The following is a 23,956-nucleotide window of genomic DNA, read 5'->3' as shown; positions in this document are numbered from 1 at the left end:
ACCCCCCCAAAGAGAAGAAGAAGAAAACTATAAATACGCGTGCACTGATAATTATTAGTAGTCTATTATAAAATTATATCATGTAATCCAATATATCATAAATCAAAGAATACTATATGAATAAAATTTCAGACAAGAGAATCTAAAAAATTGAATATAATTGATATGCCTTTCAGGGAAATTCGATACATCTAATATTTTTGCCAAAAAAAAAAAAACTCATATTGTTCCAAAGCCTATTTTCTCGATTTCTTTATAATATATAATATTATATATGCATCCAAGGCAAATGTGATAAAGATAGTCATTTACCCAAAAAAAAAAGGGAAAACTACAAAATAGTGTTTTTAAAGTGCAATATTTTCAATATGACGGTGTGGTTTAGATCTTTTTAAAAATAGTGTTTTCTAAAATTATAAACTGTTATTCAAGATTAATATTTTTCTTATTAATAAATCTTAATTTAAGTTGTAAACAAAGTTAAATAAAGACCGAAACGATGGAATTTTTTTTAAAAAAATGTGTAAATATAAAAAAATGATTGTTTACAAACTTTAAGAAATATTATTTTCGCGATAAAAACTTTCGACGAGCACTATTCTTGCTGTAAATTTTAAAAATATACTATCACATACAATATCCACCCAAAAATAGAGTAAAAACCCATGATTCAGTTGTGATCCTATTTTCTAGAATTTTTTTTATTTTTATTTTTATAGTATATTCAAACTGTTTTTAAAAAAAATTCAATAGTACTTTTACCCACAATATACTATATGCAGTCATTTAAGAGTTAAGAGCAATAGGGTTTAAACTAATATCCCCATATTTTACCAGTTTATTAACGATTTTTTCGGTGGATGTAGACACTGAAAATGAAAAAAAAAAAAAAATTTGATATAATTTTGGTGAAAATTACATTAAAACCCTAAATTTCAGCAAAAATCTGCTGAAAATGCTAATATCCCACAAACTTCTTATAAACAAACTTCTAGTGTTTTTTACATCGGAAATTTGGACAAATTATTTTCAATCTAATTTTATCTACGATTTATTCGTTAAACATTATTTCGATGAGCATTTCACGTAAAATCGAACTATGAGCCGATCATCTGTAAGTGTAACCGGTGGTTGAATAATTGTTTATTTGTTTTATCTAGGGACGTGATGGAAAATGGCAAAATCACATCAGGAAAATTTTGGAATTTTTTGGGAAGTTGAAGCTAGTAAAGAAATGAGTAAACCTAGGGGCCGTTTGGTTTAGTTTTCTAAACTCGTTTTCTGTTTTTAAATTCTGTTTTCTGATTCTAATTTTTAAATTTAAAAAACATATTTATAATTACGTTTCGAAATATTTTAAATGTTGTTTGGTTATGTTTTCCATTCAATTGTATAGAGATAAAATAGAAAACAAATTTTCATTGTTTTCTGTTTTCTAAACAAATTTCAAAGAAAACAGAAATATGATTCTAAATTTGTTTTCTGAATTTATAACCAAACAGTTTTTCTAAAACTGTTTTCTAGAATTTAGAATCAGAAAACAGAAAACAGGAATGGAAAACTTAACCAAACGGGGCCCTAGTAGTTACGAAATCAAAATAAAAAAGCATGTCAAAATGAGCTAAGTTAATTGACCCCAAAAAAATGCATGTCTTCAAACTCCCATGTCGCACTTTTTATTCAGGTGTTAAATTGGAAAGAATGTGCACACTAGTAGACATGTGTTACATAAGTCTATGTATAGTTTGTCATTTTAGCAGAATTATATATTAGAAATAACTTAATACTTTATTATTTGTTGAAGCTGACACCGGGTGGGTCCAAAGTTTAGAAACTGATTGATGTCTAAAGTCAAATGTGGAAATGATGTATATAATATATATACAGTTATACACACACGTAAGAGATTTGAAGATTTGGGCGTGAATCTCTGCCTAATGGGTGGCACATGAAACTTAGTTTTCTTTTTTAATTTTATTCATTAAAACTAAAACTTATTAGTTAAATATACGCACACGTCACTCTTAAGCTGTCTTCTTCACTCGATTTTTCTTTTCAAAGGTTTGTCATAAATTAATATTAGTCTCTTACTCTTAATTTTCTTGACAATCGCTGTGCTTTAAAAAACCATTTTGATAAACGGACAAATATTTGGTAAATATTTTTAAAATAACTATTGTCGAGGTCGTTTTTTCTTATCTATTGGGAAAAAAAAAATCGCACATATTTCTATTCAATAAAGCGTATCTCACGGTCTCACCCCCATTTCCTTCCATTCTTCATCTTTTTTTTTTTTTTTTTTTTTTTTTTTTGTATTTTGATTTGATTGTGGAGTCTTCTGCTGAATGTGATAAAATCATAAAAAGAAAAACAATCCAACTCGCATTCTATGAATACATTGGAAAAATGCTATTCCATAACATATCAAAAACTTAATCAATTACTTAATTTTTGTTGTGAAATAAATTATTTTATTAATATCCAAAATCCAAATAAATATCATATTAGGACTATTTCGTTAATTTTTAAGTTTCACTGCTCCTCCAAAAAAAAAAAAAAACGTTACTTCACGTCGTTTTTAAAATTTAAAAGCAATAAAAGCGAATAACTACCACCGCATTATGGCCAAATGGCCCTAGTGTGTTTGTTCTCTTCTGAACTACTATTTCTTGTATAAAACCCCGAGAGAAAGAGAGATTCAAAGGAGATCCCAAGAGAAAAAAAAAAACTAACGCCGAGAAGAAACTGTAACTTCGAGTCATCCCTCTCTCTCTCTCTCTCTCTTAAGTTCCCACTTCCGAAGAATGTGAAACAGCATTATTCTTAGTCTCCAAAAAGAAGATAATCAAGTGTTTGTGTCTACACGCACCGAAAGAAAAACAGAGTACTTCTTCGCTCGGAGAGAGAAGAAGAAGGAGAAGAAGAAAAGAAATAACTGTCTGTTTCTGACACGTGTCCGTGCTCCGATCCAAGACGAGAAAGAAGAGCACTTGAAACGACACTACCACTTCATTCGCTTCTGCGGATTTATTTATTTATTTATTTTCAAAAACACAGAAGCGAAGCTCTGTTTCGTTTCCTCGCCAAATATTGAAGCTTTTTTCTGTAGAAATCTTCCGAGCGTTTCTTGATTCTTGAAAAAAAATAAAATCCCTTGAGAGGAGCGAGTTAGTCGCTGTGTATCCGCGTAAAGTTTTGAAAGCCGTGTCCCTTTCTTCTTCTTCTTGATTCAGAAGAAGGATCAGGAAATTAGAAGCGAGTGATTTGTGATTGGGAAACAGATAATGTAGGTTAATTAAGTAATTTCCATCAGTAATTTCTGTCGCAGTTTCAAATAGATCGTTGAGAAGTTAATCTGGGTTTTTTAGATTGTGAGAGTATCTTATAAGAATAGGAATTAAGAGGTGTTAAGCGTGTTGTGGAGAAAATGGGAGAGAGTTCGGAAGGAATGAGATCCTTGGCGTTGACTCCAACGTGGTCCGTTGCAACGGTACTCACAATTTTCGTGGCTGTCTCTTTGCTCGTCGAACGTTCTATTCATCGCTTAAGTGCTGTGAGTTCTTACCCCTCTTTTTTTTTTTTTTTTTTTTTTTTTTTTTATGTGTGATATGCCTTTGTGGGGTTTACTTTTTGTTCTCTTCTGCTTTCTATGCTTCCCTTTTGTTTTTGTTTTGGTCCTTCCTTTGTACTGTTAACTAGTCAGTGGATGATGATTCTTTGTCGTGGTAGAACAAGAAACGGTTTTTTTTCCCATGAAGATTGAGACTGTTGTGAGCCCTTACAACTAATTCTACTATGATTTGTTTGTAATAATGATTTAGATGCGTTTGGCATTATTTTGCAGACTGATTATAAGTATTCTTCTTTTTTTTCCTTTGTTATTATTATTAAGATTTTGAAGTTTCTTGGTGTTTCATTCAAAAACATTGTGTTGAATGATAAGCTTGATAGACTTCAGCCAATGATATAACTTGACTGTGAGCTAATTTAATTTTTCTGGTTCAGTGGCTGCGTAAAACCAATCGAAAACCATTGCTCGAAGCAGTGGAGAAAATGAAAGAAGGTTGTACAAATTTCACTCTCTTCTATTGTGATTCGAAGGGACTTGTTTTTTTTTTTTTTACATGTTCTTCTGGCTGATGGGTTTCTATTTTTCTTCTCAATGTTTTTGGTCAGAGTTGATGCTTCTCGGATTCATATCTCTCCTCTTAACGGCCACGTCAAGCACGATAGCCAATATTTGCATCCCATCGAAGTTCTACAACAGCGCTTTCGCTCCGTGCACAAAGAAAGATGTTGACAATGAGGATCTAAAGAGTGACTCCCATGAACGCAAACTCTTGATGTCTCCTGTGTTGTTTAGGAGAATGCTAAACGGTCTCAGCGAGAAGAACACTTGCAAAGAGGCACGTCTCTAATTGACATCCTTTGTTGCTTTTCCAAAAGATAGTTTGAGAATCAATTGGAATGCTTTTTTTTTATTATAGGGTTACGAGCCATTTGTATCGTACGAGGGTCTCGAGCAATTGCATCGCTTCATCTTTGTCATGGCAGTGACACACGTCTCGTATAGTTGCTTAACAATGTTGCTCGCGATCGTCAAGGTAAAAAGCATCTACCACATTGCGTTTCACTTTTATTTTTATTTTTATTTAACTTTCGGGACTTTGTTTTGTGTTGGTAACAAATTACAGGTCCACAGTTGGAGAGCTTGGGAAGAGGAGGCTCACAGGGACCAACACGATTCATTATCCGGTGCGTTTATGATGACGATCGTAATTAAGAACAAGTATCAAAATATATAGTGTGTTTATAACGCAATATATAATATTAAATGTTGTATATATATGACAGAAGTGACGAGACAGATGACAATGCGAAGGCAATCAACATTTGTAAAAGTTCACACTTCCAGCAAAAATTGGTTCCTTGTCTGGGTGGTAAATAAATAAATACATCAACCAAACTCTCTTGGTTTCTTTATACAGAGATTTTGATTCATTTTTACTGAAAGTTTCGAGCTTTATATCTCTTGCAGACTTGTTTCTTCCGTCAATTCGGACGCTCAGTGGTCCGTGCTGATTATTTAACGCTGCGCAAGGGTTTCATCACGGTATTATCGCAATCTCATCCATTACAACTTATTGTGCGAAACTCTGACACTGATATTGTTATTATTATTATTATTATTATTATTTTTCGATGCGACAGAATCACAACCTTTCAGAGAAATACGACTTCCACAGCTACATGATTCGTTCAATGGAAGAAGAGTTTCAAAGGATAGTTGGTGTGAGGTAACTAACACTCTCTCTTTTGATTCATAAACATATTTCTAATCCCTTGTCATTATTGAACATAGAGACATTATGCTGATATTTAATTACTAATTTGTTTAATTTATTGCAGTGGTCTACTATGGGGTTTTGTGGTTGCTTTCATGCTGTTCAACATTAAAGGTAAATTATAACATGACGGTTATAAAGCATACAAATGGTGTCTTGACAAAAAAAAATAATTTAATGTTTTTTATACAATGTCACAGGTTCTAATCTGTATTTCTGGATCGCAATCATTCCGATTTCAGTAAGTTTGGAAATCTCTTGATTTATTTGTGTATGTTACCGAATTCGTCTAATATAGTTGCCGTTGATTTTTCTGAAAATTGCAGCTGGTGTTAGTGATAGGCTCGAAGTTGCAGCATATAATTGCCACGCTGGCGCTAGAGAACGCCGGTATCACCGGACTGTTTGAAGGAACAAAGTTGAGACCTCGTGATGATCTCTTCTGGTTCAAGAAACCCGAACTCTTATTGTCCTTGATCCATTTCGTCTTGTTCCAGAACGCTTTTGAACTTGCTTCCTTCTTTTGGTTCTGGGTATGTTTTTTTTTTCCTTCCTCTAAAAGGCCACAAAATTTGCAGTTTTACTAATTTTTGTTTGGTTCCGTTATCACTGCAGTGGCAGTTTGGTTACAATTCTTGCTTCATTCGGAATCATATTCTCGTTTATACGAGGCTGATTATAGGGTACGGAACACAAAATTTTCACTCAACTTTCGGTCTCCTTATAAAAATCAATATTTTTTTTTCCTCTTTGTAGGTTTGCTGGGCAGTTTCTTTGCAGCTATAGCACTTTGCCTCTATATGCATTGGTGACCCAGGTACAATAATGAAAATAAGAAACAAATATAACATGAAAAACAACTTCGGCTGTAGTATAATCTAATCACCGGTTTGGTTTTGTAATTTTTAATGTCTAGAAAACGGGAAAAATCGAATGTGCTATATTTCATTGCGTAAAAAAAAAATGCTGAAAATTACTGAATTTCCGACATCATTCCAATGATTTTCGCTCTCTTAAAAGTTTCAAATTAGTGTCATGAACTCTTTGTCTGCATTTCTATTAATGGTCTACATTTCTGTACATCAACCAATCACCAGCAACCGATATTCTAAGCATTTGCTATTTTTGCTTCATCGTTTAATTTTATTCACAGATGGGAACAAATTACAAGGCAGCCCTAATCCCGCAGAGAATAAGAGAGACGATACACGGATGGAAAAAGGCTGCGAGAAGGAAGAGAAGGCTGGGAATGGTGATAGACGACGCGACGGTACACACGGACGCGAGCACAGTGATCTCAGTCGAGGAGTACGACGACGACTATCTCGAGAACCGCGAGGCCGACACGAGCTCACACACCGTGCTCGAAGTGCAAAGCGACTCCGAGGCCGGGGCTTACGCCGCCAACGAGACTTCGAGCCGGACCGCCACGCCTCTCTTGCGGCCCTGCACTTCCGTCCCCACTTCCGCTATGCTGACCTTTCAGCAGCGAGACGGCACTTTCAGGTCCGCTTCGATGCCCGTTCGCAGAGAATGATGAATGAAGGGGAAAGAAAGAGTAGTACTACAATGCCTATGCAAGTTGAAGCTTTTTGCTTTTATGAGGGTATAAGTGATTAGATAATTCATATATACTACATGCTAATTTATTAATTAATTTATTAATACAAAGTGTAACATAAATTGCCAAAGTAGTGGGGTTATAGTTTATCGTAAATCTTGTGTTTGTAGTTTGTAGTTTGTACAACATGTTAACTTAAAACCTTGACTTATCTCAGTATAGCAAATCACATTTTATTATGAATGGCTCACTTTTATTATAAAATGTTATGTTTGTGTTTCACGGAAAAACCATGACAAATACCAGTAGAGCAAATCAATCTTTATTTATGACTATAAATACTTGAAGGAAATAACATGTTCGACTTCAAATGTATATATTTTATAGAGATTGGGAACACCCATATGAAGATTTAAGCTTGAACCTGTGGAGCTTGGGTGTCTTTCTTGGGGCTTTCGACCTTGCGTTCTGAATCTCGATTGTTTTTAGGCTCTTTTCCTTGGACTCTTTCTTTGGGGGCTCCGGTCCCACCGGTCTGTCCAGTGGAGTCTTGGCTCACTTGGAAGTAGCAATTTTGTCCGCAGCAGCCAGGCCCAATGTCTACATTAGGCCCCCCACCGCCACCGCCCACTCCAATCCCGATGCCCATTCCGCCCCTGCCCCCATACCTGCCCAACCCTCCTCCGTTGCTTCCGATACCAATCCCGATGCTCGCTCCACCCCCACCGTTATTGTATCCATTTCCGTTTCCATACACGTTCCTGTACCCGTATCCGTTCCCATATCCGTTTCCATAATCATTCCCGTACCCGTTTCCATACCCATTCCCGTACCCGTTCCCATACCCCATCCCGCTTTCGTACCCATTCCCATACCCATTTCCATTTCCATTCCCATTCCCATTCCCGTTACCATTCCCGTTTCCATTTCCATTACCGTTCCCGTTTCCATTTCCATTTCCATTCCCGTTACCACCATTCTGATTCCCATACCCAATTCCATTATTGTACCCGCTCCCATTACCGTTCCTGTTCCCATTACCATTCCCATCGTCACCGGCGGCTCCGATTCCAATACTGATAGCCGTGTCGACCTTGTTGTCATTGGGGAGCCCATCATGGCCCAAATGACCAACAAGGTGGTCGGCATTGGGTTTTAGTTGGTCTCGAGAGTGAGGGTCATCAGATTTAGGGGATGGTGATGGGATTCTGATGGCCTCAGAGAAGCCCAAACACAGAAATGCTACGAGAGCCACTTTGAAAGCACTTCTTAGAACTGCCATGTTTTTGTGTTTTTCTTGATGAACTGGATGTTGAAACTCGACTCACACATGGACTATATATATACCTTCATTATTCTGAGTTTCTCCTTGGAACGAGGAGACATGCATTTTGTGCCACCGAAGCTTAACAACTGAACCTAAAACCAACCCGTTTTGCATGTCCTGAATGGATTTCTTGCATTCTACGCAACTTCGTCGCTAACTGAGTAGTCATTTCATTTACTCAAGAGAAATGGCAGGAGATAAATAGCAAGAACCAATAATTATAATAAATAAACACTTTCAGGTGTTAAAAAAAAAAAAAAAAAAAAAAAGCGTTTGTTGGAAACAAACAAAAACATAGAATTTATTTTACAAAATCAGCCAGGCTTCGAACTCCAATTTATTCTCATATCTTCACGCATTAAGAACAGTGACAAACAAAAACTGTCCCGAAAATCTCTCGAACCATGTAACCGAGAGGAACGCGACACCCATAAGAAAACCAGAAAGAAGAAAAAAATATGAAAACGTTACAAAAGAGTGAGAAATTAAACATCAATCGGTTTCGCCGGAGCCAGAATCGAGGGCCTCCAAAGTCTCCTCAAGCATTCGATTCCTGTTCTGCATTTGCCTCTCGACAGCGACCATGTACAACCCTAAAACAAACAGCGATCACCGTTACAGTTAATGGAGCAAGATATTCCACAAGCACAAAGTTCAATTCATCGTTTCAGACTCATCTTACCGACTGCGCTTCCAAGTGCACAGCCCCAGAGAACCCTCATGGACCATTTATCCCCAATCCTTCCTCTGCACATTTTGTCCGGTCACGCTAAACCCTACGATGGCCATCAACAAATACGATTCAAAATGTGTAAGAGACACTCGTACTATGATCAGTCTGCATAGTTCTTCGGAATCGGAGAGAGGGAAAGAGACTTTACCTATACAAAGTCGAATTCGGGAATGGTTCTCAAGGTTTGTGCGAGTCAGAGATGAGTCAAACTGGTCGAATTTGGAGGAGAAAGAAGAAGATGCAGATTACTGAATTAGCTGGGTCGAGCTTTGTGAAGGTCCATAATAAGTACATGCCCAATTCAAAGCCCAATCTCCTCACAGCGCAAAGAATAAAGGGAAGGAAATGTGAAAATAGTCAAAAGTAACCGTTTTTGTAACTTTCTTCAATATTAGCCGCTGAACTTTTTAATTTTCATAAATAATCATTTTCAATAATAGCTAATCAGATTTCAATAGTTGTTGACCATATTTCAATAACTATTGACCAGATTTCAGTAACTTTTTACCATATTTCAATAACAGTTAACAAGATTTCAATAATTGGTTATCATATTTCAATAATTGTTGGCTAAATTTATGAAACTTTGGGGGTATTTTTGTCCGAAAAAAGAAAAACGATTACTGGCGAATATTTTTAAAATATGAGTGAAATATGAAAAGTGAAGAATGTTTTAGGTTAATCATGAAATTTTTTCGAAGGATATTGAGTGTTTTAAAAGTGCAACCTTCTTCCTATGATAGTGACTTTTTAAATTTTTTTTAATCAGTCGTAATTTTTCAAAATGTAAATAAAAGAGTTAGGCATACGGTCACGTTAAACCTCTTGCGTTAAAATTTTTAATTAATTATCTATTAATTAAAAAAATAGTTTAAACTAAAACAAAATACATGCGTCCTATTATGTGAGACATAGACATGAGTTGAACTATTTTCTTAATATTTAAATAATTGTGCTATTATTTCAATCGAGTCCACATTCCAATCCCCACAAGGAATCTTCAAGAAGGAAGACTTGGCTGGGGAGACTTTGGCCCTTCTTATTCACATGAAATCTCATTTATCTTCACATGATTGGAAATAGTGAAATCGACGGAACTACATGATTCACAACTATTTCGGCCAGCCTTATCAATTGATCGGTCAGGTTCCTAGGGATGAGATTCGAGGAATCCGATGAGACTACGTGTCGGCTCGGCCCCTTGATCACCATCAAGCCCAATGGGGTCCTCCTTTGAGCGTGGACGCGGCCGTTGATGTGGACAGGAAGAGGTGTGTGGCGTGGGGGGGCATTTTCCGAGATAATAGAGGTATTGTTTCGAGTGCCTTTATTGTTCATTTCGCCCGACACTTTGCCCCCTAGTAGCGAAACCATTGCCATGGAGGAGGTGGTGAACCTCATCAAGAATTGGTCTTGTCATTGCTGATATTATTTCTCTTACATCCGAGTTGTGTTCTTTTATTCTTATGTTTCTCCCTAGGATTTGTAATGCAGTGGCTCACAAACTTGCTAAGAGCCCTGGAACTCTGACTTTGCCCCCAGATGTACAAGCAGATATTGTTGGAATACTTGGTATTAAATACCAATATAATGGTTGATTTGTGGTAATAATTTGAGTGGGGTCCACTCATCGAAATTGAATAGTTCCAAGTGCTATGTATTCATTATACCGGGGGGTATTGTTGAGCCGATTTCTCGTCCCAACAATCTATACCAGATTTATTCGAGTTGTCTCGTATATTTATTTATATAAATTAAGGGTCTCAGAATCCGATTATGAAGATTGAATCGAAATCCGAAAGAAATTAACAGATAATATGAATTAAAATATAGAAAGAGCGAAAGGGAATTCCTTTTATTAATTATTGAATATAAACCTTACAAGAACATGAAGTTGTTTTAGAATAAGCAGGAAAACTCTAAATGAGTAAAGAAAAATAAAGCGCAATCTCTCTCTAGAAAATTCAGTCCCTGTAAAATGAAAATGGAGTTAGCTTTTATAGCTAGCTCGCTGATTCTCCTGCTTCTTCAGATCGGCACACGTGTATGAGCAGAACCGGTCTTCCATCCTTCAATTTCGCGTACATTCCCACTTTTAGGCGATTTGACCGTTTCTTAGATGATCCGTCGTTCAAATTTCTTGGCAGGACCGTCTAGGAACACTTGTGGGTCCGGGTCCAGTTGGGATTCTTCGAAATATTGTCTTGGGCCGATCTCGCCTGCGCCTAGGTTTATTAGGCCGAACTGGGCTTTGGGCCGAACTCACGATTGTCTTGTCCCCTCTGGGCCGAGCTTGTCTTGGGCTTAGTTGGTCCAATTCGCATGATGGAAGGGAGAGATATTCACTCCCACAGGTATAAGATTGAATATTTATTTGTCAAAATCGGACCTAAAATGAATGAGAAATTGATGCTTAAAGGTTACAAAAAAGATCAACACATTATGTGTAAGTGAAGTGAAAATCAAGAGTCCCGCATGAGTTGGGTAAGTGTGTTGTGTAGTGTTCATATTCTCTCCTCTTTCTTTAAGGGATAAGCAAGTGAAAGAGAGGAGAGTGTGAGTGGGTTATCTTTTTACCCCTCACGCGCGCGCGCACACACGCGTGCTGCCGCCGCCGAGCCGGGCTCGGGCTCAGGTTTCGGGAATGTCTCGGGCTTGGGCCTTGGGCTAATTCCTATCATTTTATTGCAAATTTCACTTCTAAATGTTTTAATTCCTCAAATAACTCGTGTGTTATATTGGGAATTAAACATTGCGGTTGTAAGGCTTTAAGGCCTGAAACGTACGAGTTAATACTCTGAATGTTTTGAACTTTGTAACATCTCATTTATCACGAGTTATGGAGGATTATGGTATCCGTTTTGAGTTGTTGCTCAGGGTATGTGTATGCCTATAAAAGGCTGAGTCTTCTCTCATTTCAAAGACACAAAAAAAAAAAAAACCACAATCTCCCACTGTTCCTGAGCTTCCCGAGCTTCATTCTTCCCCAGAAACATTTTTCTTTTGTTTGTCTTTGTGATAATTTCTGATACAGGTTCTAATTCGTCGTCGATACAATAAGTGGTGCCTTTGTGTGTCATGTTCGTCGTTGTATCTTGGGAGGCTGTCGCCCAAGTAATCCAGCATCTGAGGAGGGCGATTAAAAGCTTCAAGTAAATCGTCCAACGGACCTCGACTCTTTCCTTGCCGACTTCTTCCTTTTTGTTACTATTTCCGGTTGTTGTTCTACATTTTATTTTCTTGCTTCTGTCTTTATTTTATTGTCAATATTATTTTGTAATATTGCTAACAGATAAAATGGGCGATTCGGTTAAAGTTTGAGTGCTTGTAACGATTCATTGTTTTGCATTTTGATCTTCACAATCTGAGATAGCGTAAGAGAGGGACAAAGCTGCACTAGATCATTTAGGATCAAATCAGAGTAAAGCATTATTGACGTGTGTGTGATTGTTTGCCATTCCGTCCATCATGACTTGGAACACAATAAATCAGTTCTTGATTGACTAATTAAAAGATCCGTACTAAATTATTATTTTAACTATGTCCAGTGATCTCGAGTCTCGACACTAACATAATATTAAGGTAACTAGCTATTTTCAGTACTATAAGATGTTGATTTATTACTCAAATCTAACACGCATTCACGTGCACACACACGTTTCGTTTAACTCTTCCAACTTACTCTACCTGAAGGATTCTCAATGAATTAGTAATCTCTATATATCTGTAACATAGATAATAGAGAGGAGAGCATTTTCAACTTTCACTCATACGCCGCCACGTGGCGTCGTCAGGCGGCGACACGTGGCGGCTTTTTTTTTTTTTTTTTTTTTTTGCACTGTGCCTTTTCGTGTTTTTTTTTTTTTTTTTGCCCTATGCCTTTCCGGTTTGTTTGTTTTTTTTTTCCTTTTTTCTTTTTACTTTCCTTTCGTTGGGGTTTTTTTTTTTTTTTTTCAATCTATTTTGTAAATCTTTTTTTTATGTTTTTTTTTTCTCCCTCTCATCAATATATTTTGTATAATTTTTTTTATGTATTTTATAATCATAATTACTAATGTTATATTATACTTTCTTTTTCTCTTTGATATTTATTTCCTTTCACTTTATATGTGTCTCCATATTTCATTGGTTCTTTTTTTTTAAATTTTTTTTCAATCTATTTTGTAAAAAAAAATTTATGTATATTGGTTTTTTCCTCTCTCTCATCGATATATTTTGTATAATTTTTTTTTATGTATTTTATAATCATAATTTCTATAACATAGATAATAAAGAGGAGAGCATTTTCAACTTTCACCCACACGGCTTTTTTTTTTTTTTTTTGCCCTGTGCGTTTTCGTGTTTTTTTTTTTTGCCCTATGCCTTTCCGGTTTTTTTTTTTGTTTTTTTTTTTCCTTTTTTCTTTTTACTTTCCTTTCGTTGGGTTTTTTTTTTTCAATCTATTTTGTAAATCCTTTTTTTATGTTTTTTTTTCTCCCTCTCTCATCAATATATTTTGTATAATTTTTTTTATGTATTTTATAATCATAATTACTAATGTTATATTATACTTTCTTTTTCTCTTTGATATTTATTTCCTTTCACCTGATATGTGTCTCCATATTTCATTGGTTCTTTTTTTTTTAAATTTTTTTTCAATCTATTTTGTAAATTTTTTTTATGTATATTGGTTTTTTCCTCTCTCTCTCATCGATATATTTTGTATAATTTTTTTTATGTATTTTATAATCATAATTACTGATGCTATATTATACTATGGCCCCGTTTAACATAACTTTGTCTTTAAAAAAGTGCTTCTAGATTTTTTTTTTTTAAATGACAAAGTGTTTGGTAAACTGTTTATAAAACAGTTGTTGCTGGTAACATAAACTGATTTAGCGTTTGGTAAAAGAAATATTTTATAGTAAAAAGACTAAAATAGACATGTTCTTAATAATTAAATAATAATTATTCATATGCTTATTTATATACATATATATAAATAATATTTTGTACGAGGATATTACAGTAATTTATATAGCAAACTTAAAAACACTTTTTCTAAAAGCTAAGAATCCTAACTTTTCCCTCTCATGTACAAAATCTAAAAACGTTTTTGAAATTTTTTGTAAAAACAGTTTTGCCAAACACCGGATAAACAGTTTAGTTTTTTCTAAAAACAAAAACAAAGCTTTTTAATCTCAACCAAACGCAGCCTATATCAATAACATACATTATTTTGAGTGTATGTTAGTTTTATATTTTCTTTATTAGTTTCTCTTTGATATTTATTTTCCTTCACCTTATATGTGTCTCCATATTTCATTGGTTCGTTTTTTTTTTTCAATCTATTTTGTAATTTATATATATATATATATATATATATATATATATTGTTTTTTTCCCTCCCCCTCTCATCAATATATTTTGTGTAATTTATTTTATGTATTTTATAATCATAATTACTAATGCTATATTATACTGTGGCCCCGTTTGACATAGTTTTGTTTTTAAAAAAAGTGCTTTTATAAAAATAAAAATAAAAATTCAAAAAATGGCAAAGTGTTTGGTAAACTATTTATAAAACAGTTGTTTCCTGGTAACAAAAACTGATTTAGCGTTTGATAAAATAAATATATTATAGTAAAAGAAACTAAAATAGACATGTTCTTAATAATTAAATAATAATTACTGATATGCTTATTTATATACATATATATATATATATAAATAATATTTTGTACGATGATATTACAGTAATTTATATAGCAAACTTAAAAACACTTTTTCTAAAAAAAAATTTAAAAACAGTTTTGTCAATCACTGGATAAACAGTTTTGTTTTTTCTAAAAACAAAAACAAGGCTTTTTAATCTCAACCAAACATAGTCTATATCAATAACATACATTATTTTGAGTGTATGTTAGTTTTATATTTTCTTTATTAGTTTCTCTTTGATATTTATTTTCCTTCACCTTATATGTGTCTCCATATTTCATTTGAAAGCGAACGCAAGTCTTATTTACTCATGAAAGTCTAATCAATGTACAAAATAAATATTTTACATTTTATTATTCGTTTATGATTTTTAAGGGTTTTTCTTAATTACCGGTTTCTTTGGTGCCCATTGTTTACAAATCTTGATAACACAAATTAACCTCTACAAATTTTACTTGTTATTATCATTTATAATATGCTAAAATCATTCGAGCGTAGCGCGATGTTGAAAAACTAGTAAATAAATAAAAACTTAATTTTCCCTCTTTGGCTTTTCTTCCGAGCCATTTACAGCAACAAGCAACACAAAAATGTAGGGAAAAATGGGCGACTATCAAGTACCTAAAACAAAAAAACCCTCTAATCATAATAATAAGATTTCTCAACTTCCATAAAGCAAAGGGAACCAAAAAAAAATTATAATTGTAAATTATAATACATGTATTATACGTTAGTTTCACTGGTGGGTCCTTGGGTGAGTCTCTGGGTCTCGTCGTTGTGGTCATTGAGGGTTTCGATCAGTAGCGGTGGGGCATACTGTGCGGTCCCGTGGTGCTCCTCGGAGTCCTGGCAGAACGACAGAATGATCGTATCGATCGACATTTCGACCACCGAGAAGAACAGCGTTGCCACCACGTAGCCCAAACCCCAACAAACCTGCACAAAACTAATTTCTTCATAATAATACTTTGATAAGCAAAAAGTATTAGGGACTATTTACGCAAAGTAAAGAATAGTTGAAGAAAATAAAAAAAAAACGTTGGGAGGAAGAGAGGACTTGCCAGGACAGGGAAGAGCGGGGACGAGATCTTGTTGTGGGCGGAGCGGTACTTGTGGGTGTCGAGCATGAGGAAGGCGAAGAGGGCGCTCGAGAGGCTGACGCAGAGCTTTCCGAGGAACAATATCACGTCACCGATCACATTCACTTTTCCGATCCTGAGTATGTTGTTCATGATGAGCTCCGTCGCGATGGCCGACGATTTACAGAAGCTCTTGCCCGTCATCGCGATCATGATGTACGCGTTGCGGTTCACCGATCGGATGGTCCAGTCGATGCAACGCAGGGAGAGCCGTGTCGTGTGGTGCGCCGCTCTTCCGAACCAGTTGTCGGGCGCGTCGCCGCCCGAGACTTTGAGTCTGCGTCGGACCGACTCGAGCGCCGACCGGAACGATTCCACGAACGAGAGGACGAGAGAGCCGAGAGCCACCGAGCCCAGGCTGTACCGGATCAGCCGCTTCATGGACGAAAATACCGGGAGGAATGGGATATCGGGCTGCATTTACAAAATTCAACACCCACAATCAGTTGATTTTTTTTTTGTTTTTTAATTTTATGAAGGCTATGTTTTTTAGCCAAGGAAATGCAAAGAGAAGATAAAAATATGCTTCAAAACACATTTTAATTAATTTTTTAACCTCACCTATTTGGAAAACTATATGTACCTTTCACATTCAGACTAAAATAGCCTGATATCACCTCATAAAACTCACTTTTCTCTCATTTTCTCCAGAGAACAAAAGGAATGATTTCTCGAGTAAGATTTGAGGAAGAAAAAATTTGAAGGAAAATATATAGTCAAACTTGGCTTTCATTTTTCCTAACAAAAAAACTTATGGAAAAACTAAAGCCAAGGGAACTGTTACAGCCCGGGATTCGATCTCGAAACGGGAGCTTTGCCACTAAACTTTTGGGGATTCATTATTGACTGCCTTTTTTCATTACCTTAAAGGTCTCTTAAATAGACCAAGGATTACAACCTAATGGGAATCTAAATCATAACTCTAGCTACATAAGTAAACCTTATATATTAATCTAAATTCGGAATAATAAATTGGTGATTTGGCTAAATAGCCGATTTAGAGTTAAGGACTTGCAAAATAGCCAAAGTTTGCCTAAAATTAGAGGAATAACCAAAATGTGCAGTAAGCAGGTTTCAAAAACAAAATTAATCCTAGGATTAATATCTTTGAAAGTGATAAATTGTTTAAAATAATTGTCAAAAAATTTAATCATGGTGTGAAAAAAAAAATTTGACAACGTAACTTTGGCTACTTTGCTGAAAATTTGAAACTTGAGCTATTTTGCTAATCAATTAGTTTCAAATGGTTATTTTTTTGTATAATTATTCCATAATAAAACCCTAATTGAATAATTGAAAACCCCTAATTCCTCTAAATAATAACCCTAGATAACTAAGTACATTTTTTCTATCTTCCTTGATTTTCAATATCCCAAGTGCACTATTTTTTAAATTTTCTAAGGACATTCTAGTAATGAAAGAAAGAAAGAAAGCTAGACATACGGATGTTTGGCCGCGGGCCCAGTAATAGGAGGCGACGGAGCCGGCGATGACGGTGGAAGAGCATGCGATGAAGAAGTGGGTGGCCCAGAATCCGCCGAACAAGTGGAAGAAAATGGAGATGGTGATGTGGGGCGTGTAGCGGACGCTGAATCCGCAGCAGCGGTCGCAGTTGACTCTCTTCGCTGCGAGGTCGTACGAACAGCAGTTGGAGCTGCAGCTGTTCTGCACCACCTCGCCGGAGCTGAAAAGATGCAGCGCCGCCGACAGCCAGAACATGTAGAACACCGCCAGCACCGCGTACGGAATCACCGGAAATATCATCAGCGCTTGTACTTCTCCTATCACCTTCGCCGCCACCTGAAATCCACACTCCTTCACCGCGTTAACAATGGGACTAAAATGATACGATTTTGATCAATTATTTAGATCAATATGCATAAAGTGACAATTTTTTTTTTGTTTCGTTTTTGGGGTTGGTGTGGATGAAATTTGTAGAATCGTGTGTGCATTGCTTGCCTTGAGGACAGATGTCGCCATGAGAATGCGGCGGACTATGGCGATCGATGTGAGAACGGAAACAATTGTGATGAAAGTCATCAGGACAGCGATCCCGCGGATGTGATTTAGTTCCTGAGGTTCTAAGGGGTTAAACTTTAGAAAAATAAATATGTTTTTAGTGAATGAATGTAAAAAAAATTCAGTTCCGACGCGGAAGCTAAATGACGATACCGACCCTTGCAGCTACTCGGACATACGGATCGTGCTCGCCGATAATCGGGGTTATAGCGTCATTTCCTATCCATCCAGCTAAAAACCAAGGGAGAAGAATGTTAAGAACCTCTAACATTTTTTTTTTAATAGGAGCGAAAAATAAATTTAATTGGAGCTAAAAGAGCAAGTATGTTACTGATTTCTTACTAACTATCTACTAATATAACAAAAAAGGTACCTTTTAAGTAGTAAAACAAGGTGACTGATATGATAAGAATGTTGAAAAGAGCAACAGTTATCCAAGGCATTGCAGTGACGAAATGCCTGATCAAAAGAAGCCAAATCACCGCCAAAAATAGCGGCAACATTCCTCCGCACACAATCAGCACTGGCCACGATTTCCCGATATCCGCCATGTATCTCTGCCCATACGAATAGAATCTCTTTTTTACTTTGTTTTATTTTACAAATAATCTATACCGGAAAATATTGATTAAAAAAAAAGAGCAATTCCTCAAACCTTCAAAACAGATGACTGAGAATTGATGGAGCGGTGAATCGATTTGTCGATGAGAATGTCTTCCTCGATATGAACGCCGCCCATTTGCTGCCACATCCTCATAGACATGTTCGACGCACGAGCGATGAACTGGCAGCTCCAATAAACTGAAGGAAAAGAAAGAAAGAAAAAACTCAAAAACAATTCGGTCAATTATGATACCATGTAACGATAGCGAGCTTTTTTTTTTCCTTTTCAAATACCGTTTACGCTCGGGAATATGACGGGGTAACAAGGACCCAGAAGCTGGAGAGAGTTGTTCCTCATGTCGGGAGTGAGAAACTCGAAGTAGTCGTAGTTTCGGTCGATCCAATCGTCCATGGAGAGACGAATATCGGCTTCCGGGTAATCGCAGACCCAACTTACGGAATCATCTGAGGGCATTGGACAGTCCATTAAGCATATGCTCCGAGCATCGGCCAACTCAAAGTCACCGTCTCTCAGGCCGCTCTGGTAGACTTGGTTCGGGTTCAGCCAATACTTGAGCTCCAGCTGGCGGAGACCTGGCTCCGCGTGCTTGTCTCCGCACACGTTTCCTTTGTAGTCCAGCCCGTAGGTGAGCCTGGTGAGTCACGTCACACCCGATTAAAACTCACTAGAGAAGACAATCCAGGGCACAAAAAATCATATCACAGGCAACATGAAGAGTAGGTTTTTTTTTTCTTTTTTCTTTCTAGGCTCAGTGAAAAAAATTACAATGCTGGACAAGGCATAAGAATTAGTATGAGTTTCCATTTCCTTTCCACTTTTAGATCCCTCTTAGGCACAGATAATCAAGTTGCCAAATACAGATATTTCATTATTAAACGAAAAATACACACCGGAATTGAGGTTTGAAACAGTTATCAAAGATTACTCGTTTATGTGAAAACAATCAGAGATTAAGATACAAAAACTGAAACCCACTACCTTGTTCCTCAAAGGGCTATATAAGTCTAAGGAAACAGAATGGAAAGAGGGCATTATTACCTTAGAGGGTTTCCTTTGTTGAATCCGAAGCTCGAGTTGACAATCATGGCAACCCAGAAAGCGATGAAGATCAGAAGAAACACAACGTCTTTGCATTTCCTGTTGTGCCTTATGATTCCATTATTAGTATCGCCCATTTGCTCACTATTCCCATCGCTCGATGGGAATCTCCCAATCACTGCCCCTAAAGGACCTCTCATTTCCCTTTCTACTTTCACTCCCTCGCACTTGTGCGCAATTTAAAGATAGTAATATTAATAATCTAACAATCTTCTCCACTGAGTAGAGAGAGAGCGAGAGGAGAGAGTCTTTTGAAGGCAAATAAAAAGAAGGTAAAGTAGACGAAGTACAGTAGAGAGTATTAAGCTTGGAGTGTGTGAACAAAGCTTGAGTTTTTCACATAGGTTTTATTTATTATTTACTTATTATATTAGTTTGTATAAAGCACTTTGGTTAAGAGACAAAGATAGTGTTTTATTATTAAAACTCCCAGTAGCTACTGTCTCTTAGCCTCCATGTCAGACAGATGGCTTTGAGTTTGAGATATTTAAGTCGGCTCGGCTCGGCTCGGCTAATCAGTTACGCGTATTTGACCGGTTGCTTTTTTTTTTTAAAGCGGATTGTGTTACAGACTCCAGTCCTAGCTTTCTTTTGTACTACCAATTATTTTCTCATTATTAAAAAAAAATTATATACAAATAATATGTTAGTACATTGTTGCGAAATAATTAATATATTTTCGTGTGGAAAAAAATATAAAGAAACGTTAAAAAATATTTAGGTTTGACAAAAATATATTTAAAGTCTTTTGAAGCTGACGACTGAAGACCTGACGACTATTGCAAGGTTTATTAGTTGGGGGTATTTTGAGAATTTCAGACCTGTCTGTTAGCCCTAGTGTCTTTCCTATAAATACCATATGCACTGATGTTCTTTAGAGAGCGCAAGATAGTTGTACATATTTTTTTTCCTCCCGATTTGAGTTTTAGTGAGAATTCTGCAACGGCAAAGTGGATGTAGTTTTCGCATTGAAAGTGAACCACTATAAATCCGTGTGTGCTTTATTTTGTTCTTCACGAATTTTATTTTCTGATTTTACGTCGGATTTGTGTGTTGAATTCTAACAGCGCACAGATTGCATCGCCAGTCACATAGTGTTACGCGCGTTCCGCGAGGAATTGAAAGTTCAACCTCGCGGCGCGAACCCCTATCCGCGCGCCGCTCGGTGTCATCCAAAATTCGCCAACAGTTTCATAACGATATGGGCACTCCGCAAACTTTCAAAATGCTTCGAAGAACGACACGACCTTCCACTGTGCGCCACGAGGCTTGTACTGCAATCCGCGAGGTCCGTCAGGCAAAACAGGCTACTAACGATTTTTGAATCGTTATGAGCCATTGGATCTCATTTAAAGGACCTGATGATCCGAAAATAACTCCAAAACCTATAAATAGAGCTCGTGTAACCTAAAAACACACTTTTGCTTTTATTTTAGTTTAGCTTAGGTTTTCATTAGTGTTTGGCAAGTTGGGAGAGAAGCGGCAACCAAAGAAGAAGACCACCGTTCGTCGCGATTAACAACCGCGATTCAGCGTTTTATCTTTAATCTCTCTCCCTTGGAACTCTAATTTATTTTTAATTGTTTTGAGATGGTTTTTATGGTTTTCTTTTATTTATTTTGCTTTTCTGTTACTCTCGTCTCCATGAATTGAACCCCTTAGGGGTGATGGTTTAGCTTTGCTTGAATATGGTTGTGGATTCATAATTATTTAATTGAAATATTTTATAGTTCATTTTCTCCATTGCTTGAATTAACTATGTGGTTATTGCTTGTTTGAGATTCATGACCTCATTCATGATTTTTAGGATTGACTTGATGCTTGAGAAGTATTAGGTTGATCATGCATAAGAATTAGCTCACCGTAGTACATTCCTAAGCTAGAGATGATTAGGCAGCTATGGAATCGTGATAACGCTCTTGTTTTTAATGCTTGTCGTATTTTTAGGATTTGAGATCGAGAGATAAAAACCCAGTATTGACATAGGTTGTTAAAGGCTCGAGAGAGGACTAAGAAATCGTGCGTAATTCTAAGAATCCCGACTAAGAGAATTTAGCGAAGCAGTTGCCCTTCCCTTCCTCACATCCGTTCACTATTGTTTAATTTGTGTTTTAATTTATTTTCTGCAAATTAGTTAATAATCACCCTTCATTCTCTTGAGTTCAATTCGTGACTAATTGGTTGAGTTTCAGTTAAGCAAAGTTCTCGTGGGATCAACTCGTACATACGATTTAGTACTTGAGTGACTACATGCACTTGCATGTGCGAAAATATCGCAACATGCACCTTTGCAGATGTAGTTTGAACATCTCTTGTAGTATGTTCCGAAAATAGTACAAAAACTGCAAATTGCTGCAAATTCACCACACAAAATTATATTAAATAGCAATTTTTTTTTATCTATCGCAAATACCAAAAATATCACAATTTTTTTTACTATCTATTTTTGTATTATAAAAAATAAATATCATTAATTGATGATATGTAAAGGTAAGATATTATATTTTATTCATATTAAGTACTTTATTTGTTTATAGGATAACCAGTGATATACTTTTTTTTGCGGTTTACCTTGCTGTAACAATATTTATCAATACGGATTGCTTGTAAAGTTAGTATAATAAGGCATTATATCACAAAGAGTATGCAATATACTTATAAAATCAAACATGGTTATAAGGATGTAACCAACGTTTGGTAAATTTTGTAATCTAGCCAGAAATAAACGGTTAGAAAATATCGGAAATACCTTTATGTAACATAAATAATAGAAACCAACTATTAGCCAACGTTTCAGCTAAACAAAACTTATCGAGTGTAAAATAAACAAAAATTAACCCAAGAAATTTGATATCGCAACTAATTGGACTACAAAAAAGGAAATAATATATTATGGAATAAATCAAGTTAACGTGTATTAAAGCTGCATTATTTGGCTGAGATCAAACGTTGATTACATGTTTATGTTTAGCCGATTTTAATAAAGATTAATGTAGTAATTGATTTAATGACTAGTAAAGTCACGTCATCATTTGTGTCTACATTTGAAATTTAAATGAACGTTGGCTAGATTGCAATATCAATATTACAAGTGACTTAGTCAGTGTAATTTTTTGAATAGTAAACGGTTTTTTAATCATTGCTTACAATAGTAGAGCAAATTATACATTCAATGTCATATGATATAGTTATGTTTTATAGAAATCAAACTTTGCATAAAAAAAGAAATAATGGAAAATCATAAATAAATTTAAATGCCAATTTTTATTATTTCACCCAACAAAACTAAAACAAAAATTTATTGCAACTAGCCATTTCACTAATTCATTTTTAGATTTTAGTCTAAGTTTCATTTTATTAAAAAAAAGCTCACCGGGTCCGCGATAAATTAAATTAACTAAGAGTTAATGTGATTTACCGCGAACCTAATGAGTTTTTTTTTATTAATAAAATTAAACTTGGTTTTTTAAAAAGATGATAAGCTATTGATCTACTGGTGTACTGGCCCCAAACTAAAAGACCTTTTAGATCGGTTGTTACTATTAGATAATTGGTAGTAAATTATAAGTCCTTTAAATGACGTGCACTCCAATTATTATTGATCAATTTTGCAGCCTTATATGAGTTATTGAATATGATATGTTGCTTTTTTTTTAATAAAGGGTTCATGAAAAAAAAAATATATTGATAAAAATTAAAGACTTAGATTACAATAATAACGCAGATAAAATTAAAAAACTTCTACAATAAAAATATGAAAATGGACCACAAACAATCAGAAATACAACAATATAACTTGTGGATTACCCGTCTATTCAGTTAACTAGTCATTATTAGACTATTACACGAATCACGAGCGAAAATACCAGTCTTCTCTTATTGCATATTGCGGTTTAGACCAACTGCACCCGATAACACCATTTTTTACTCTATTGGTGTTATCGGGTGCAGAGTAGACCAACTTGTGGATTACCCGTCTATCGGGTGCAGTTGGTCTACTCTGCACCCGATAACAATATAACTTGTGGATTATCCATCTATTTTCTACTCTATTGCATAATACTCGTAAAAAATAACTGCACCCGATAACACAATTTTCTACTCTATTTTACAGTACATGTCACATCAAACACTATCTCATCTCCAACCGAACTCTATTTTTTACACCAAATTGAAATATTAATTTTATATTCAACTTTCTCTTATTTATTTCTATACCCTTATATTTATTTAATATCTTTCAATTATACCACTTATTTATTATTTAATAATGAAGTATTACTCCATAAAATTATTCAAAATACAAATTAACACAAAGTAAACTTAATATTTATTAAAAACAATATACAATACAAAACAAATAACATAAAATAAAATAAAATAAAGTACAATACACATCTGAATTAGAATAT

The 23,956-nt window shown here is 35.4% G+C and overlaps 3 protein-coding genes across 3 annotated transcripts; 1 reads left to right on the top strand and 2 right to left on the bottom strand.

The window, feature by feature from the left end:
• The first annotated feature begins 2,650 nt into the window (after window positions 1-2,650).
• On the top strand, window positions 2,651-7,145 carry LOC149401009 (MLO-like protein 11). The gene is made up of 14 exons (XM_089613126.1): window positions 2,651-3,553; window positions 4,006-4,063; window positions 4,177-4,406; window positions 4,488-4,604; window positions 4,695-4,755; window positions 4,855-4,940; window positions 5,039-5,113; window positions 5,212-5,297; window positions 5,410-5,459; window positions 5,546-5,586; window positions 5,672-5,878; window positions 5,961-6,028; window positions 6,102-6,162; window positions 6,499-7,145. Exons 1-14 carry the CDS (start codon window positions 3,428-3,430, stop codon window positions 6,880-6,882), a joined length of 1,650 nt encoding a protein of 549 aa, XP_089469252.1. The 5' UTR covers window positions 2,651-3,427; the 3' UTR covers window positions 6,883-7,145.
• A 1,344-nt stretch (window positions 7,146-8,489) lies between these two features.
• On the bottom strand, window positions 8,490-9,232 carry LOC149401008 (HrpN-interacting protein from malus protein). The gene is made up of 3 exons (XM_089612917.1): window positions 9,115-9,232; window positions 8,916-9,009; window positions 8,490-8,826 (listed from the first exon to the last, which is right to left on the bottom strand). The coding sequence occupies exons 2-3, from the start codon at window positions 8,986-8,988 to the stop codon at window positions 8,726-8,728; spliced, it is 174 nt and encodes a 57-aa protein (XP_089469043.1). The 5' UTR covers window positions 8,989-9,009; window positions 9,115-9,232; the 3' UTR covers window positions 8,490-8,725.
• Window positions 9,233-15,180: 5,948 nt separating this feature from the next.
• LOC149401007 (Plasma-membrane choline transporter family protein) lies at window positions 15,181-19,880 on the bottom strand. The gene is made up of 9 exons (XM_089612640.1): window positions 19,485-19,880; window positions 18,719-19,077; window positions 18,477-18,622; window positions 18,195-18,378; window positions 17,979-18,052; window positions 17,762-17,875; window positions 17,246-17,602; window positions 15,725-16,216; window positions 15,181-15,599 (listed from the first exon to the last, which is right to left on the bottom strand). Exons 1-9 carry the CDS (start codon window positions 19,682-19,684, stop codon window positions 15,387-15,389), a joined length of 2,139 nt encoding a protein of 712 aa, XP_089468766.1. The 5' UTR covers window positions 19,685-19,880; the 3' UTR covers window positions 15,181-15,386.
• Window positions 19,881-23,956: the final 4,076 nt, after the last annotated feature.

The sequence above is a fragment of the Urtica dioica genome, chromosome 4, assembly GCF_054948205.1.
Source record: "Urtica dioica subsp. dioica isolate 48M chromosome 4, U.dioica_male_clone48M_v1_H2, whole genome shotgun sequence".
NCBI classification, from domain to species: Eukaryota; Viridiplantae; Streptophyta; class Magnoliopsida; order Rosales; family Urticaceae; genus Urtica; species Urtica dioica.
This window is presented reverse-complemented; position numbering and strand designations above follow the sequence as displayed.

Bases quoted from the DNA above. Each gene is read 5' to 3' on its own strand.
- LOC149401009 (XM_089613126.1), top strand. From the start codon at position 3,428: ATGGGAGAGAGTTCGGAAGGAATGAGATCCTTGGCGTTGACTCCAACG. The intron at 4,756-4,854 runs GTGCGTTTATGA...TATATATGACAG, and splicing joins CCAACACGATTCATTATCCG to AAGTGACGAGACAGATGACA. The intron at 6,029-6,101 runs GTACGGAACACA...TCCTCTTTGTAG, and splicing joins TATACGAGGCTGATTATAGG to GTTTGCTGGGCAGTTTCTTT.
- LOC149401008 (XM_089612917.1), bottom strand. From the start codon at position 8,988: ATGTGCAGAGGAAGGATTGGGGATAAATGGTCCATGAGGGTTCTCTGG. The intron at 8,827-8,915 runs GTAAGATGAGTC...TGTTTGTTTTAG, and splicing joins TGCACTTGGAAGCGCAGTCG to GGTTGTACATGGTCGCTGTC.
- LOC149401007 (XM_089612640.1), bottom strand. From the start codon at position 19,684: ATGAGAGGTCCTTTAGGGGCAGTGATTGGGAGATTCCCATCGAGCGAT. The intron at 17,603-17,761 runs GCAAGCAATGCA...TGTGGATTTCAG, and splicing joins TGGCGACATCTGTCCTCAAG to GTGGCGGCGAAGGTGATAGG. The intron at 15,600-15,724 runs GCAAGTCCTCTC...AGTTTTGTGCAG, and splicing joins CCCCGCTCTTCCCTGTCCTG to GTTTGTTGGGGTTTGGGCTA.